General features: G+C 36.1%; 1 protein-coding gene across 2 annotated transcripts in view; it reads right to left on the bottom strand.

The window, feature by feature from the left end:
• The window catches only part of so (SIX homeobox 1 protein sine oculis), a 37,824-nt gene extending 24,758 nt beyond the window's left edge, over positions 1-13,066 (bottom strand). The window contains exons 1-3 of one of the 2 annotated variants that reach the window (XM_011067487.2): positions 10,429-13,066; positions 4,004-4,286; positions 2,378-2,612 (exon numbers count right to left, since the gene is read on the bottom strand). In XM_011067487.2, the coding sequence (XP_011065789.1) occupies positions 2,378-2,612; positions 4,004-4,286; positions 10,429-10,734 (824 nt within the window). In that variant the 5' untranslated portion in view covers positions 10,735-13,066. The remainder of the gene's footprint in view (positions 1-2,377; positions 2,613-4,003; positions 4,287-10,428) is intronic. The other variant, XM_087404115.1, reaches the window with a different exon arrangement.
• Positions 13,067-19,661: the final 6,595 nt, after the last annotated feature.

The following is a 19,661-nucleotide window of genomic DNA, read 5'->3' as shown; positions in this document are numbered from 1 at the left end:
ATTAACGCTCGTCCCAAAGCAGTTTCGAGGATCAAGAATGATGATTTATGTCGGTATCTAATATCATCTAATATAATCGTCGAGTTTAACTTCAATTTTCGAAAATATAAAATCCATTTTCGCGTATCTATACATCAACAAAATTTGAATTTAATTGAATAAAGTTCAATTCTATAATAAGAAGCGTACTTTATTAAATCATTTTCATTAAAATCAAATGCTTCGCGGAAATATAATAGATCTGTAAAGGAAACAAGTGTATGTTTATAATTCGCAAAAAGTTTGCGTAAATTGAATAGCCCAGCAAACGAGAGTGGATTGAAATGAATTGAAATGGATTCAGATTTTTAGAAATATTGATTCACGAATGTTAAAATGAATGCTTTTCAATCCTGAATGCATTTTTATTTATTTATAGGAATTGCATGGAACATATATCTATGCCTTTCAATCTAAAAATAATATTAGCTTTTTCTGTGCATTGTGAATACTGTTCAATTCAAAATTTTGAATAGGAAATGCAGTTTTTCAATCCAATTGCATCCAATTGAATCTAATTGAATACAATTGAATCCAATTAAATCGAAAAAAAGTATTCGCTATTTAAAATTCGCATTCGGATAGAAAAAAATCCATTTCAATCCATTTTAATCCATTCTCGTTTGCTGGGAGATCATCCTGAGATTGATACGAGAATTATTAAAAAATATATCCAAAGTAAAAATTCGAAATTATCAAAGAATTTATGGTCACCCTATAAGCATCACTCATGACGATGGATCTTACAGACTTTGCGAATACGTGTATATGGCATCATTCGTCGCATATTAATTAGGAAATCCCGCAAAGAATTTCTGCTTTCGAATCTCTCCAATATCACAGAAATACCTGTTCCACCTACTCCATTGCATTCGCGTATGATTTCGTCATTAACCTTCAAATTATTATAATGAATTACTTTAAATCAATCCTTATAGCTCAAAATTTTTAGCAATTATACGCTGGAAAAAGAGATTTAGTTGGAGCATTAATTGGAATTCTGATTCAAAATGAAAAATTGTTCTCAATGGAATGTTAAGCTACGATTGTCTTATCAATACTATACTTTAATTCATTACAATAATTATAAGCTGGTATTTATAATCGATTTTTATATTTAAGACCGTTTTAGGTCTTAAGATTTCACGAACTAATCAGAGACCATTTTAGCATCTTAAAACATTACTTAAGACGATCTTGAAATAAGAACAGATTACGAATACCGGCCATAATTTACTTTACAAATTAATGCTTTTAGAAAGAGAAACACACACAAACGCTGATATTATTGAAAACAAATAATAAATTTTATTAATGAGAGACAAGAATGTAGTTTGCGATATATAACGATCAGATTCTCTTGCAATAAATTTATATCCGATATTCAATTTATTAATCAGCCGACTGAGACAGAGAAGAGTGGCACACTTTTGATCATCGACTAATCTCATAATGACTCGTCATCGTTTCGTCGCAACGCGACGCGACGTGCTAAGTTTCGCGGAAGAATTCGCGGGAGATTGGCTCTGTCAGTGGCCCAGATGGCCCAGCTGGTACTTATTTATTTATTATTCGCTCGTTCGCTCACTCGGCAAAGGAAAAGACGGCCGCGTGTACGAATATGAATGCATGCGACACGATGCTCTCGCTACGCGGCGGAAGGCATCGCATTACGGACATAGTTATGGGGCCTCCGCTCGTTTCTAAAATCGGATGTAGAGCAACGACCTTCCAAACAACACGGGACTCCTACGAGCCGATCACTTCTATCCGCGAGAGACGAAAATTCCACACTAACGTGGCCAATTGTACATGTCTCTGTGCTGTCGGACGTAGAAATATCGTCGGATATTGTTTATTTGACAAAGTATTTAATGAGACGGTTACGTTGTATGAACTCTCGTTCGTCATTTGTTAAATTTTAGAAATTACGTTAGTTTCGCATCGTTATATCTTGAGCCGTTAGCTATTAATGTCTTCTATTACATGTGTATGATTTATTTCATCTACTTAATAAAATATTTCAACGAAGATAATTTAATATAATTTAATATTAAGAAAATGTAAAAGTATAATAGAGAAAACTCGATCCTATTTCCGTTGACCCAATTTGACGCCCGTAATATTTCTTCAGCGTTGGGTCGCTCATTTTTTAACGCCTTTAAATCTTCACTTTTTTTCGGATAGTTAAACTTTGATGTAGATTGTTGTATACTTCTGTCTGTTCTAGAAATACTTTTCAGAATGAAGCACATTCCTTTCTAGCCAATGAGACCCAATGAGAATTCAATTCATGTAATTAATTAAGCAGAAAGAGTCTCCATTGTCAAAGACTCACCTATGCTCGGCGGCACGATCTCTTTGTCTCCTGTTTTTGAACCAATTACTGACTTGCGTGGTGGTAAGGCCGGTGCTTTCCGCCAATTCCCGCTTTTCGCGCGGCGACGGATACGGATTGTTGGCGTACCAATCCCTCAGGACGCTCCTGGACTTCTCTTTGAAGCAATAAGACGTCTCCTCGCCATCCCAGATTGTGCGCGGTAGCGGAAACTTACGACGCACCCGGTACTTTCCTGCAAAGAAAAAAGACAAAGTCACCTCTATAAGTGAGGATATTAATTTAACATTTTTTTGTTTTTTTTTTTTTTTCAAAGAAAACATAAAAATAAGAACGCAATTTTAAAAGCGTCGCTATTACAGTACCGTCAGAAATGTTAGAACACCGTCGTTAAAGTCTACCTGTATCTTTAAATACACATTTTGACGGCTCCAAGATAAACACACTTCGGTACTACGGCGAGTGAAAATTTTCACCGCGAACGCGGATTCGACGCGACGCTGTGAAAAACGGAAGAGGAAGCAGCGGCGTGTTACGGCACTCCGATTCTCTCAACGCGCGCACAGAAGCACGCTTTGTTTCTAGCTTCTCTTTTTTGAAGACGGATTTGGTTTCTGGGCCGAGTGCAACGACGGCGACGTCGTCGGTTTCACGCGCGACGCGCACCGCCTGCGAATTGAGCGGGTAAAATAGGGCCAAGTCTATACTGCTCATTAGCTGGGTGCGATAATAACTTTGTCCGTTCTTTTGACCGTTAATGCCGAAACCGTGCGGCGTGCGTTTCGCGCATTGTTTATTTATAATTGCCGTACGTGATGCCTTAAACTCGAAAATAAATGTGACGCGCACGCGGCACATCGTATCGTATTAAAACGCGAGATTTTAATGCTGCACTAGCATTGTTCAGGTTTAATTCGCAAAGTGTCTTATATCTGAATTGAATAAATTATTCATAAATTATCATATGCAGTGAGTTATTATAAATTTTAGAAATTTCTTTAAAAAAAAGTTACATACTGACGATGACGTTTTTGCAATATTTATACTTCATTTTAAAGTAACATATATATGTATCTCGAGAATAATAATAAGGATCACATCTTGAGAACAATATATTAAGGATCATTAATTTAATGAGATGTGCGACATAGTTTCGTGTCCACTCGGATTTTCTGATTTTTAATGAAGAAAGTTAATCATTGTCGACAAAGCACTACTCCACTTTCAACGGCTTTTTGCTCCATGCGAATGTTCTATGATAAATTAAATTCATTTATTTTCAGAAAACAGTTATTTACGGTGCTAGATATATTAAACATACTATTTTTCTCTATGTTCTTCAATTATCTTTTCACCACTCAATATCGACTAGTATTTAAGTAAGGATGAAATCATTCAAGTTATTTTTTTTTCAAAACTTACAAGGATATTTTGCCTTAATAATCATTGATACAGAGAAATACTTATTTAATAAAACAATTGAAATCAATATAAAGTAGCAATTAACAATCGCGCCATTAAGAAAAATATTATCGTTGAATTTGCACAGAAAAATAATCTCTATTTATCATTTTATTTATATACGTATAATACAGAAAAAAAAAACCGTTAAAAATTTTTACTAACCAACTGCGCCGAGGGGCCTCCCGCGCAGCCTCTCGGCTTCGATGTAGTGGGCCTTGAGCCAGAGAGCCTGCAACTTCGGATGATTGTTCGGGTTGAAGGTGTGGCTCTCCAGGATCCTGTAGAGTTCCTTAAATTGGCCCCGATGGAAGGCGACGATCGCCTTGGCCTTGAGCACGCTCTCGTGCCGGTGCAACCTGGTGCACGCCGGCAGAGACCATAGAAATCGGCTGAGCCTCTCCACGGAGCCTGCCTGCTGAAGAACCTGGACATTCGACACCATCGCCTTGAAGACGATAGACAGGGGGGGCACACTGTTAGTCGGCAAAACTCATCCCGGGTCTCCTCTTATTCTAGTGTATCTTGTATATGTCTCATATTCACCTCTTTTAGCTGATCGTTTCGTTCAAGGAAGACGAATTGGACAACTACCAGTGACTAACAGGTTGGTCGGGATATTTTCGTGTAAATGGGAACTGTGAGAATTGGGATGAGATTGGAAAATTACAGAAATTGACTATTAAAGCTATTGTAAATAATCTGTATTTATGAAGAACCCGGGAAAAATTAACCTTAACAAGGAAAAATTAAATTTAGATCAATTCTCTTGTATTTACAATTTTCAAATCGAGAAAATTAATCTAAATTTAATTTCCTTCAGTTTTTAACAAAGTATATACAAGTTATTGTTACATTTAATTTAATTATTCACAAAGTGCAAGTAAAAAAAATTATAAAGGACATAAAATAGAATGCTCTCTATAACAAATAATCTAAAATTAAATGAAGGAGCTAAAAAGTATTTACAAAGTTAAACAATGTGTGTGTGTGTGTGTGTGTGTGTGTGTGTGAGAGAGATTCGAATTAATCATTGATTGAATCGCTTAGATACGATTAAATGGAAAAACGTTAACTTTTATAAAAACTAATTTGAATGGATACAAAAGTCTCTCAGTTACTGTTATTTTATCAGAACTCCTTTAAGAAAAATTGAATCGAATTGACGCAGCTTTAGATAAAATTGATTTGTATTTGAAATTTTTTCTCTTTTCTTTAATAGAAATATATTATAAAAACTATTTAAATTAAATCTTGGATAACTCTGCGTATTCATATAGCATTTTTGACGAAAAATGAGTATGAAGATCTATTATTTGTTATACACGACTGATTATCTCTTTTTTCCTCAATAAAACCAATGTCTATTTAGAATCGTATCAATAAAGATGAAAAATTGGTCTTGACTTTGTGAATATTTTCTTAGGAAAGTTATTAAATCTTCCTTAAAAAAAAAAAGTTAAATTTTGAATTATAAAATCTAATTAAAATTTGTAAAAAAACTGGATGAGATTAGATATTACATGGGGATAAGGTTTTAGAAATTTGAAGAGGAATGATTCAGGACGTACCTTCTATATCGATATATTAACGAATTTCAATTAATTAAATTTTTGCGAGCAAGCAGAAATGAGTCTCGTGTCTTGGAACGATTAAAATAGTCTAATACACGATTTTGCGAATTTCTCGAAATATCTCAAATATTTTACAACAATCGATGATCCCTTATGTCAAGATATTAAAATCTATAATCATAAGAGAAAATTCTATTTATTCAGTTTGTGTATTTCTATTAGAAATATGAACATATCACGCAATAATGCGAAGCTGCGAAATCGCGAAAATTTTGATAATAAAATAATCAAATTAAGATATGAAAATTCATAAAACTGTTTAGCATAGTTTTAATAAATAGTATAGTTTTAATAAAATATCATTTGAGACAGAGAGAAAATCTGATAATTACTAATATATAAAATTACACTCGACATATCTGTGACGTTTAACATTCGTGTAATTTCTCGAAATGACCGTTAATGAACTTAAACGATCGCGTAACACGATCCTAAGTGGAACTATACATCAATTTTATTTCGTCATATACTTCAGTTCGTTTTATCGGTATGAAACATGTTATCCCTTGCGTGTTTCTCTCGTTGATATAATTAACCACCGAGGATTCCGTTTGAGAAATGAGCTATCTATAATATTTGCCGGTATCCGCATACGTCTGCTGCTTTGCATCACTGACGTTTACTCGATATATCACGCGCCATATATTGCCAGTCTAAATATCACCGTATTACGTATATTTAATTTACACATAACTGATTTGCTAAAGGCACGGTACTATTTGTAAAATCGATACATGCAAACTTTATTGCAATACAAAATTTATGTACTTGTAAATAGGCGTTTGACTCTAATTGTCACTTTCTTGATATAAGCACAAATGCAAAGAATATTAGGACTATATTCTTTTTATATCTTCTTTCCTATATTTTTCAATAATTATAGTAGTTTCAAATTCAATTTCATATATATTAATTTAAATTCATGAATCTTATATGTTCGAAGAAAATTAATATCGCAGAGAGAGAATCTCTCGAAATTTCCCTTTAGCGTACAAAATTAATTGCTACGAAAGTACCGGCACGAAATTGAGACGTTGCTGATCGTATGAGATCGTACGGGTGTCTGATGATCGCTTAATTAGCAATATGAGCTCTGTACACCTGTCATCTTTGTCTGCTCGCTGTCGTCGCCGGATGTCGCCGAATTTTCCGCAATATGGTCGATTAATCTTGCCGCGTGGCATAATGAGGAATGAATGTCATGTCACCCAAACGAAGAGAAATGTACGACATAGATCTCAAGATCGGATTAACTGTCAACGATGAAGATGCTGATTAGAAAGATCACCATTACATGAGTTAATCCTTCTTCTCTTTTAGAATCGAACAACATAGAAATTCAATACGTAATGATAGCAATTTTTCATATACTAGTACGTTTAAAAATCGAATGTATAAAAAAGGAAATTTAAGAAAATTTTTTCACTTTCTCCATTTGAGGTTTAATAATAGTAACATTTAAATCTTATCATCAACGGACGATAATTATATTTAAATCTTCAATGCAATTATAATCTAAAAAATACATATATAACATAATTAATAATTTTATTCAATGATCGATGTAGATATTAAAGATAGTTAAAATTAAGATTAAAAATGAGTGAATCTGAAATTATAATATAATTCAATTCGGACTGACTTAAACTGGGATTGAAAGTCGATGTTCTAGAATAATTTAATCAAATAGGAAGAAATCATTCAGTCCTATCATTTCTCCTTTTCTCGAGTACAAGATCGATTTCATTGCGATTCGACAAGAAATAGATCGGCCGACACCCGGTGAAACGTCGATTTCGTTTATGCTTTGAAAAGGGAACTATCATGGGCACCTCGAATGATACAAGACAACTAGCGCCCACGTGTCACAGCGTATGGCAACAATATATCACAATGTTTTTGAACAAATCGATACGCGATAGCGACTCCAATGTCGCGGATCATTTCATGCATAACCGTAGGGCCCTTAGCGTTCTTGAAAGTTCCAATCGCAGAATTTGAGCGCCATAATTGTCTGTGCGACGTGGGCAAGGAGTTAAAGTCTAGCCGCATAATTATAGCGCTGGGTACAGGGGTATGCACGTGCAAGATACAATCTGCGGTCGATCACTTCCGCATTTGGCAAACCCATCTTTTCGCATACTCGTTACCTTATATGCGCTACGACCGCCATACGATTCAATCGTTCATAAATATTTTCATCATCTACGGCGTAAAGTATAGAAATTAACTCTTAATATTCACGCGGCGATTACACCCACGCGATAAAAATAAATAAAATTAAATAGATAACGCAGCAATATAAAAAAGGCATCATCCAAGAGAAAGACTAAAAAAAAAAAAAAATCGAAAGACTAGAGATTTATTTAATAGATATTTTAAATAGGTATTTTAAATATATTCAGATATTTACGTCACTTGGACTAAAGTATCTCGCAATTAACCTTTTTTGCGATACATTATATTTTTAATAATCTTGTATCTATTTTCTCGCCTGCAATATTTTATATTTCTCGATTTAAACAATCCAAATATTTACGAGCTAATTTATTGGATTCGTTTAAGCAAATACTTACTTTACTATTGTTTACTTATTTTAATTTTCGGTTTTATTGATAAAAATGATACGTGAATCGTTTGTCAATTAAATTCGAGAGCAACTTGCATGCCGCGAGTGCAACTCGATGAGAGTACAGTAAAGAATGATTGAAAATTTTGCCAAACGCGGAAAGGATCGCCTATTTTTCATTTTCTCTCTCTTTCTTTCGAACAGGACGAGTTAACATGTGGGACGTTCGATATGAGGGACGTAAACGTCGCACGCAAAACAATTTACGGTTACAGTAAAATCGTGCAGATTCTATTAAGCGTGTGACATGCAAGCGAATCTTGGCGCATAACGCTGCACATTGTCGGCGACGTAACGATCGTCGTCGCGGCAGCAATTTCATCATCGGGAATCCACGTAGATCCTCGCTATTTCCACACTTTACAACGACAATCAACACGATGATGATTGGATTTGTGTATGCAGTAGCAGATCGAAAAGAAGCAATTTATTCCAATTTGCGACATTTAAATAAACTTGCACGCGACATGAGATTCTCGCGTGATGTTTATCGCGAGATTAATGATAGAATCTAATGATGTTACATTTCGAGATAAAAATCGACCGAGGAAAGATATTATTCGCCGAGGAAAGTGCAGCGATTGCTAGCCAGTCATCAGCGGCTCATTGTTGTAAGCTGTGCGTCGCAAATATTGCGCGTAGATTTCTGACAATCATATATTTTTGTTCATAAGTCATACATGATAAAATTTTAAGAGCAATGCCGTTTTCTATTTCTTGAAGCGCGAGTAAAGTACAAAACAATTAACGACAATGGCCGCGTTCAGCAGAGAAGACTAATCAGTTTGCACTTAGTGATTCTTTAATACGATTGGTTCCTATACTTAGATTTAACGAAGAACTAAAGGCAAGAATCAATCATATTAAAGAATCACTAAGCGCCAACTGATTAATTTTCTCTACTGAATGAATCATCGAGTTGCATGAAGATCAATCATACTATATAATTGTCGCGATTGAATGTAACGTTTGTAACTGCGAAAAATGTTTATCTACGTCTAGATTTTAATTGAAATGTGAATGGATTGTACGTTTACTATAAACGCGACGCATAGCATTAAACAACTGAATGCAGCAGGCGCGTGTTATGCAGCTAGAGATCATCTAATAAGAGTCACGAAACAACGTTGAATTTCTATATTGAACGAGTAACATTTCAGTGATGCTCGTAGAAAGTCATCTTGATTTGTCAGACATTCTTTTGATATATTTTTGAAGATCAATTTTTTCGTCATATAAATTAGTTGGAATCACAATCTAATTATCAAGTAGATAAAAATAATAATTAAATTAAGATTCAATTAAAATACTTTTAACTGCAAATTTCTCGATACAGCTACAGTTTGACTTATGCGTTATCCTAAAATTACGTATTATTATACTGAAAAAAATATTCTGATCAACAAAGGCTCAACAAGAATGATGAGATTAAACAAAATTTCTGATTATGACGACTAAAAATTCTGTTTGGTCTCATCAAATACTATTCTTATTAGACTCTTTTATTGGTTTAATTAGAACATTTTTTTCAGTATAACAATACATAGAATAGTGCATAAATCGAGTTATGATCGTTGCTACGCCAAAAAAAGAAATCTCACAAAATATTGAACTTTTGTTGTTTCTTTTTCAGTGTATAGAATATTCACGGCTAAACATTGGGCGAGTTCAAGCTGGCAAAGCGATTAGACATGCTTGCCGAGTGAAGCTTTTATAATTTTTATTGGTTCTTAGCCTTGTAGATCCAACCAATCATGTTTAATTGCTCGGCAAGCTTAGCCGCTTTGCCATCTTAAACTCGCCCATTACTAATAATTTGAGAATCGAAGCTATCACTTGTACTTGAACACAATTACAAATGTGAAAGATAAGCGCCTAGTCACAAATTCCAAAAGTTAATAGGCTTTCTATGAGTACTTTCCATTTAGTGACACAAATGTTCTATTTTTCTTTGTATTCCATGAATAACAAAGATATAATAATACTCATATCAATTTATGTTACTAAATAAAAGGCATTCAGTAATAATCCACTACTTGAGCTTTAAGTCTTAAGCCGGAATAAATTGACCAATCATAATTGAACATGTGAGAAGACTAACCAACTATGATTGATCAATTTCTTACGATTTAAAACTTAAAAAGCTTAGGTATCAGTGTTGAAAAAAATCAACCTTTTATTCTCTCCCTCTTCTCTCCATTTCTTTCTCTTTAAACCTTTCGCTCCGTCACACTCATTTACTTAATTACCTTTCTTGCGTGTTACTCAGTATGTTTTCGTGTCTCTTATCGGAGGAGCTCCATGAAACAGGCGATCACACGACTTACCTCGCAGACACACGCCACTTGATCCTGCGTGAAACCGAAACTCGGCAGCTGGCCGTTACCGCTGCCTCCGGCAGAGCTCGCCGGGCTATCCTGGGGGCTGTAGCTGGCCGCCCCGGTCGCGCCGGGGGTGTAAGCATTCTCCACCGTGCCGGCCGTCGTCGAGTGTCCGGTCAAGGGTGTGGGGGTGCTCTGAGGGCTGTAGTCGCCGGCAGCGGTACCCAGGACGTCCGCACTACCACCGCCGCCGCCGCCGGACGTCGGGCCCATCGCGCCCCCGTTACCAGCGGTGCCCCCGTAGGCCATCATGGCTGCGTCATCTCCGGGGTCCACGACGACCCCCCGCACGGTACCGCCGCCCTCCACCGTTGTGACACGATCGTCCTACCCGCTTCGCGTTTGCGACCGCGACGAACCGCGTCGCCGCTCACGGGTTCTCCGATCCGACGCTACGCGAAAGGAAAGCTACCCCTTACTCGCCGCTCATTTTTCACGGGGTAAACCCTTCGCGGGGATCACTGCGGATCCTTGGAACGTCCTACCGAGAGCATCGCGCGACGCGCCCAACGACGACCCGAGATCTTTGATGCGCAACGTCGTTGATTCGATGTGGATTCTCGTAAGTTTAGATTGATTATATAAAAGCTCTCTTTTTTAATTAAAAAAAGTTCTATGATTATAGTCTAAAAAGACACGGCGAGTCGCCAACTTAAATTAAACCACTTTAAGTTAATCCTATAACTGACTTGTGCACGAATCAGAGGATGACAAGTGATAAAAGTCCGCATAAGACAATGATAAAGTCGCCTAATTTAAGTATTGACAATAGTTCGATGGCACACTTATTGCGTTGCCCGTCAAAATTGATCACTAGTTTAACTAGTGATGACTTTTAATTATCGCGAAATGTATCTTTCCCTTCCCTACGTACACTTGATCTTCCTCAACGCCTGTTCGTGTAACGTTATCTCTCATAGTCATTGATTAAACCATGTTCAATTAATTTAAACAATTGGGTATGTAAATTCGTTGCACTATGTTACGTGAAGCTTGAAGCAAGAAAACACTGTGAAGCTCTTTTACATTCCGTTTGACAAACTGTCGATGATCGTGCTGTGATGATTGTATGCCTTTCCAAGGCATTACTCATCGATCAGCAATGTTGCGCTTGAATGTTCGTTCGACAGATTGATCTGATTGGTCTCATTCGATCGAGGATCACGTGAAGATTCTCGTGAAGCGCGCGATATTTTCAACTCTCACCAGTCGACATCGGCGAACATCGCAGCCGGAAGCGGAAAAAGAATCCTACGAAACGAGATTCTTTTCAGTCTTGTGATCGCAGCTTCGAGCCGACGGTCAGTTCACAGATCGAAGTCGCGGATTCTTGTTTTTTGTTTTTGAACCAGCGATCTAGCGTTAATCATGTTTCAAAAAGCAAAAAAATGGCTATTCCAACAATGCTGTAATCTCTTCGAATATCTTCCTTCAGATTTCAATCGGGTTTTTGCTAGGATGTTGTTCTTGCGAGCGAAGTAATCCGAGGATGAGATCGCAGATTCCAATCGAAAGATCAAATCATTCTGGACGATCTTCTCTGGATGATCTTCAATTCGTTTCCGACGATTCTCACCTGTCGTTTTGGTACGATCGGCTTACAACCATTCATGAAAATACTCGTGGAACTCGCACAGTCATTATATCATTCCCATCGAAACACTTCCGTCAAATTGATACGCGATAGAGATTTTTTCCATCCGCGGATCTCACCGTTTCTTCCGACTCGCTGTTCTTTCTTCCTGTCTCGCTTTTACTGCCCACACACAGGTTGCACCGTGAAATCTACGGGCTCGTGTTTCCACGGGGCCAGCGATCGTATTTATAGACTGCTTGGTACACTCGCGAGCGTGCTGCTATTATTAGAGGCGCCTTAAAGAGCGTCTCTCTCGCTCTCCTTAAACCCTATCGACGCCTCTCGTCGTGACGCTCTCTCGATGAAAATGTCACCAAATTGCTCTTTCAAATTTTCTTACCGAATACCACTTGACAATTTAATGACGCCTCTCTGTACATAGAATAAATGTGATGCTTTTTTTCACTCTTCTTAACGAAGTATTGGAGATAATCCTTGGCTATTGCATTTTCACGTTCTTGCTATATCGTTAGCTATTCGTGCGTCCGAAGAGCTTACAAGAATCGGCACTGATTCGAGTATTAAATGACCTCTGGTGCAAGCTAAGAATCTGATCTTCGACTGCGGTGGTCTCTCAGCATCATGCCTTCGCGAAGAAACGGGTGTGCCCGGAAAATTCCACCCGGATGGAATTTCTTCAGTCGATTCACTCGGTTAACCCCGTCGTCGTTTCCAGCGAGATACTCATCACCAAAGAAACAACACCGACTGCGCTAGGAAGAACCGGAGTACCGCGGCTCTCCGGCAAGAGTCCGCACGAATTCACTTCCAATTTCACTTGTGATTTCACACGCACCGGATCCGTCTCTCAACTGTGATTCCAATTCGGCGATCTTGATCTAAATCACATCTGGACAAGCAGACCTCGCGAGGCAGCGGATCAATGAGGCCGTTCTGTCTCTCTCGCTGCCGCGCGAGAGAGAAACACTCCTCACGCGCGCATCAGAAGGGACTGGCGACGCGGCGTGTTAGCGAGGCGAGCCGAGTGCGTCATGCGCGACGCGGTACGGATTGGTAAGGGGCGTGGCCAAGATGACAGCTGTGTGACGCGTGATGCTATTGGCCGCTGGGCATGGCCACAGCCACCATACCGCCGCGCCATTGGTCGCGTGCGCGCCACCAAATGAGCCTCGTTACGAACGTCCGGCACGAGCGATGAGAAAGAGAGAAAGAGAAAGGGTGAGAAACGGAGAGGGGAGAGAGAGAGAGAGAGGGAAGGAGAGAGAGAGAGAGAGAGGACACGCGAGCGAATTGCATCTAGACTGCAGATCCTTCCGAGGAGCTCGTTAAATTCCGGCCTTTTCTGGATGTCTGTTCTCTTAATGACGCACGCACGGCGGGACGACGCGATTTTTATGTCGATGCGTGGCGCGAATGTTATTCGCATGTAAATCTCGAAATCGCGCATAGGTATACGTATAGAACAGTTCCTCGTCAATTATTTACTTTTTTGTCAGACAGTCTCGAATGGATTGTAAAAAGGACACCAAAAATGTATATGTAGATTGAAGAACGAAAGCAGGATGAGAAAGCACATATTGCTGTTATTGCTACAGATTAACGTTTCTTCTCTCGCATCAGTTAATAGAGATTATTATTATAGATTTGTTATAGAGCTGGATCACACATACACATACATTAAACGCGATCAACTGACGAAGTGTAATGTAATAATATATCGTATATAAAAAGAACGATTTTGCTAAAGTGCTATAATTAAAAAATTTAACTGGATACACACAGATGTGAATGAAAATAAATTTGTTGGATTATATAGCTGAATCATCAAAATAATTATGTATTAGGATGTTGATTACCAGAATGTTAAAACTTCTTACAGTACAATTGTATATTATGAATATTGAATGTCTGTAACATAATTATTTTGATATCCAACAAAATTATTTTCAGATCTGTACCTAACTAAATTTTAAGATATTTCAGCATCATTCTTTTCGTGTAGACCAACGACTTAAAGTAAAGCAGGTTACGAAATTTGTTTCGCAGCGAGAAGTCTGTAAGTTCAAAATTCAAATTCGTCACTTAGTGAATTTATGTATACATACCGTTCGCAAGATAAATAGCGTCGAGACGCGCACGGAAAAAATGATTTTGCTAAAGTATTAAAAAATTTATATAGATTAATTAGATACAGGTCTGAAAATAATTTTGTTGGATCATCAAAATATAATTATGTAGAAAACTCTAGCATGATGAGCAATGCTGCAAAAAAATTTGACATTCTAGCAATCAATTGTTTTGATAGCCCAACAAAATTTATTTTCAGCTCTGTATCAAGCTGAATTTTTAAATACTTTAGCAAAAATATTTTTTCCGTGAGATGACACAATCATTTGTGACGTTATCATGCTATCAGAGTCACTCTGATAGCATGAATCGAACAAGCTATAATTATTCATGATGGAAGTGAATTATGAGGAAAAGCGTAAGAAAATAAATGAAGGAAGCACTAAAGATCTCGTTTATTAGACGACTTATTAGCGGTGCTCACAGGGTGGGAAAGGATAGGCGAAGAGGGTAAGAGAGGGAGGGACGCGAGAGCGGCAGCAACGACTTATCCTTCCCGGGGGAAAAATCAATTTATAGTACTCGCGAAGTTTATGAACGCCCCCGCGGAAGAAAGGTAATGTCGCTTAGAAGCTACTTACAACAGAAGTTGGATAAAGTTTCACGGACAGAGCGCTCGCCCGTGTTTTTGCGTTACTTAAGGCACCGCGCGCTCGGGCTAGAATAACACACGTCGTACACGGTCCGCCGCTACAGTAAAATCGCCGACACAACGTCCGATGGAAGAAAGCAGTGATGGTGAAGTCGGTGATACATCACGTCGTTATGTCGAGTGTTTGCACTGTTTGCGGTGCCTTTTGAGAAAAAAATCAAAGGAAACGCAGATTAATACTAATAATTTTTGAATTTTCTAAAAAAAATAAACTTGCCTGTAAAAACAAACAACTGGAATTTGGGATCGAAGTTAATCTTCACTTTCTACATTATTTTCTTAACTAATTGACATTAGAATAAAAATTTTATATTCTCTTTGCACCGGTTTTCATTAATCCCTTATAGAAACAAATTAGTTATGGCATCATAGATTATAAAAATAAATTGAAAATAAAAAGTAAAACAGAAATAATTACAGAAAAATTAACACATTCGCAGTCGCTAACATAGTTTACATTTTTTAATAAAATATAGTTGATTACTGCGTAATAATATTATCTTTTTAAAATCTTTGACTGGGTGCTGATGTAGTAAATACGTCTCTCTCTCTCTCTCTCTCTCTCTCTCTTCCTCTCTCTCTAATTTTAAATTTAAATTAATCAAAATAAGTTATTTAAATAGAATTGTTGAACTAAAAAATTAAATGAATTTGTTTTCAAAATGTATTTTAGCATAAAATATAAAAAATTAAAATAAATCATGTGATTTTAAAGCGTTTTAAGTAATACATATGAAAAAATACTTCATTTGCAAATCTTGCAGAATTTTTTTATACAAAGGTAACTATTTTTAAAAATATCATACAAAAAAGAAATATTAAGTTGTATTTTTCTGTACAAATATGAATCTTTTCTTACGCCTACGTTATATAAAAGTGTTTAATTAATTTTATTTTTACATGAAAACTATATATTAGGTGTAGTAAAAAGAAATCCATTATTTTTCCAATAGATGGCTTTAGTCTCACGCGTAGACGAGATACAGATTACTAAAGCTATCTATTGGAAAAATAATGGATTTCTTTTTACTACACCTAATATTTAATTAATTTTTTCAAAAATATGATAAAAATAAATTTAAAAATTTACCATTATTAATTTTAACATTTTTTATATTTACTTATAAATAAATGGGTATTTTCTCTGTTTTTGATATATAAATTTCTTTCAATTTCAAACAAATAAATGCAAATACGATATTACAATTTTACAAAACAAAAAAAAACAAATTTTATAGTTTTTATTTTTATTCTAATGACAAAATTCTATGGCAATCAAATATAAATTTAAATTTATTGTATAGAGCTTCCAGTTTTAGAAAGATAAAATCATTACCTATCTAGTTATGAAGTTGACAAGATGAATATTTTCTGTGCGTGGTGTGAAACTGCAACCTGTCTGCAACGGAATTTTTTAAAACCTCTCAGTAGCTTTGTTCTATTGTATAACTGTAAAATAAATATAAAGTTGCACTGTAGAGTAAATAAAGTAAATAAAGTTTGTTTTTTTAAAATTGATGTATGTTTACGAATTACAATACAATAATAACTGCAAACAGGAAAACATCGCAATATATATTTTTTTAACATTTTTAATATTAAATATCTTTAAAAAAATATACCTAAAATAATCCGTATAAACCCTATATGAGAGGATGTCGTTCGGTTTGCTTGCCCCGCTTGCGAAGAAACTGACATGGGACTGACGTTCTTCATCTGGTAAGGAATACTGACCTAAGGAGTCTGAACCCTTCCGCCCTTTCTTTCCTTTCTTTTATCCTTAGTTTAATTTGAGGACGCAATGTTGGAACGCAAAAAGAACGAACTCAAGAATATAGAATTTTCTGTTTTAACTTATGTTCACCAATTCTGATATTTTGCATTGCGATTGCATCATAAGTTGCATTACGAAGATGTATTGACCTGTCTCTCATATTCGTCTCTTTTTTTGTGTAACAATGTGTTAAACGATATATAGTTAATAGTAAAAATATGAAAGGAGATCTCTGTGTATGTTTGTGTGTGTGTGATTGTAATCGAATAAATCGTGTAATGCAGAATTTCACTTCTATCGTGATATACCGACGGCGATGTAGCGCCGACGGATACAGTATGTATATCTTTAAATGAACAACTATCAAGCGACTATAATTTTCCTAGTTATATCTAATCTCGCCTGCACTCACGTGTGCGCGTATATATGTGTTAATGCTGTTATTAATATAAAAGATTCGAAACAAAGTTAATTGCTTAAAATCTAAGAAAAAATTTTCTGTTAATTCATTTATATCAATATATTATAGATTAACCTTTAAAGAATAGAATCCATTTTTAAATCTTACAGTGTTTTCTGAGTAACATTCGTTGTAATTCGTTATTTTCATTGTATTTCTTGCTTCGAAATATAATGTTTTAGTACCACTACAACGACTTTCTCATGTTAACTTCAGTTCACTTTTTATTTTCTTCTAATTCTTCTAATTCTGAAAAGATAAAGATTAAGTTAAATCGAGATTAATGTTAATTGACTTTGATAGATAAAAATGAATATTAGAAAGCATAACAAAACTCTTACACCATAGAATGTACAATATTTATTAAGCCTGTTCCGTCGTTGTAATTCGCATAATTGAACAACATCGCGCACTAATAATAGACGTTGTCCGTTGCAGGACTTCCTTCCTTCAAGCGCACAATCGATCCTCGAGGAAAAGAACTCCGGCATCATGAGAACGGAATTGATACATTTTATTCGAGTTGTATGCGCCTTCCTGCCACCCGTCGCGACGCCATTCATTCTCGATACACGGATGCCAGCGGTTTGTGGTCCAGGATGAAGTCGTTGACACCATAATGTGACGTGCAAAAAACCTTCCCGATTCGTTCTAAAAAGCCGCTCAATCTTGCTGATGGGACAATAAGTTGCGTCGATTCGCATTCGTTGTGATATCCTTACCGTCACTTTACTTCGCATGTCTGATCGAGTACAATATAGACAGTTTCGCTAAAATGAATAAAATTGAGGTAGCGAAGATCGAAAAGTGTAAAGGAAATTTTAGATTTTTTTTTTTTAATGATATGATATTATTAGTAACAACTTGAGAGATCGGAAGGAAACTAATAATACAATATGATTATATTTATTTAAAAAACATGAAAACTTCATCATGTAACTTTGATACATACGTTTTTCTTCACTTTAAGCATAGTTTATGTTCTCATCATAAAAACATCAAATCAGTGCAGGTATAATCCTAATTAAGAAATAATTGAAGTGTGGGCTTCTTATTCATTTTATTTATTCATTCTATTTATTCATCACTATTATCTCAGAATATGACGTCGAAAGTAAAAAAACACGCGATAAAAATTTTGCAAACTATGTTTGAATAGAAATATTTTTCAATAAATAATTATAATACAAAATTGAATCGATGAAAAGAAATTTTTTAATGGGAATAAATTTTTTAATAAACTGCATTTGCAATTGATAGACTAGACTTATCATTTTATTAAAAATAATTTGGAAACCATATCTTTTTTTATCTCAGATAATAAAAATTAAATCATATTTATTTTAATATATTATTAATTTAAAGGTTTGTCATAGCTGCCTATACTTATTTCGTTTTTTGCTGAACATCATTTTTAAATATATATATGACTATTTATCAATTAATAAAAGAAGAGTTTTTAATGTACAAATTTACAAATCGATTTTATCGATTATAAATATTGTTTTATTGAAACATTTTTCCATATTATTATATTTTGCAAGATTTTTATTGTATACCTTCTCGTTTCTGACGCCACAATCCGAGATAATACAGTAGTGAATGAACAGAAGCTTGAAATGATGGCAATGAGAATTCAAATTATATTAATAACCTCTAATTAATTTCTTGTTAAAGAGATGATAACAAATATAGAATAATTGCACAAATCTAATGATTATATTATCAAAATGATAAGAATTCGAAAAATTTTGCTGTACAAATTTAAAGAACTTGGAACTGACACTTCGCGTGATCGTTATAGCATAACATAACGATTTTAATCCGCGTTTATTACATACTCTCAATCATCATTTCATTCTCACTTTCCTTGTCCTCTCCAGAGCGTGTACATGGCATGGCAGCGCGCATTGACATTGATTCCCTTTGTCGGAGTGCACGAGGGTGACGCGGACGCGAGAAGGACGGTTGCGTAACAATGCGAAAACGCAAGAGAGCATCCGACGAAAAGCTCGTATCGCATTCCCATAAGTGACGGAGGGAATCCCGCAGAGACGTCCTCACGTTCTCTACCCCATACATCCCGCGTTTCAACCCCCGTCGTCCCGTCTCGCGTCCCCGCAGCTTGCACGCTCTTTCTCGCTCTTTCTCACTCTCACGCGAGATGAAGGGGGAGGCGCCAGGTAGGTGCATACACCGACGGTAGAGCGGCACCGCGGTGCCCCGTGGCGAGGACTGAATAACTCATAATTGGGCCTCCTGGCCCACTGCCATTCACGCCTCCGTCGCGCTACAAAGACGTCTCGTGAAGAAGCAAAACCTCCGTAAGGCTCCGCATTTGCGTTTCACTCGTTCGACTCGTATCTGTCCGTCGGCGAGTAATCAACGATCATCCAAGTCATACTGAAGAGTAATTTTATCTTATCGTCTACAAAGTGAAATCTGGTTAAGTATTATTGGGGCATGATCAACTACTATTTATATCGAAGTAATGTCGTGAAGTAATTGATTACCGTATAATCAAAAGGATCACAATGTTCTTGAAAACGAGATACCTTCGTATGTAAAT

This window comes from Acromyrmex echinatior, chromosome 3 (assembly GCF_024713525.1).
Source record: "Acromyrmex echinatior isolate Ae372 chromosome 3, ASM2471352v2, whole genome shotgun sequence".
In the NCBI taxonomy this organism is placed as follows: Eukaryota; Metazoa; Arthropoda; class Insecta; order Hymenoptera; family Formicidae; genus Acromyrmex; species Acromyrmex echinatior.
Note: the sequence above shows the minus strand (reverse complement) of the source record. Positions and strands in the feature narration are given on the sequence as shown.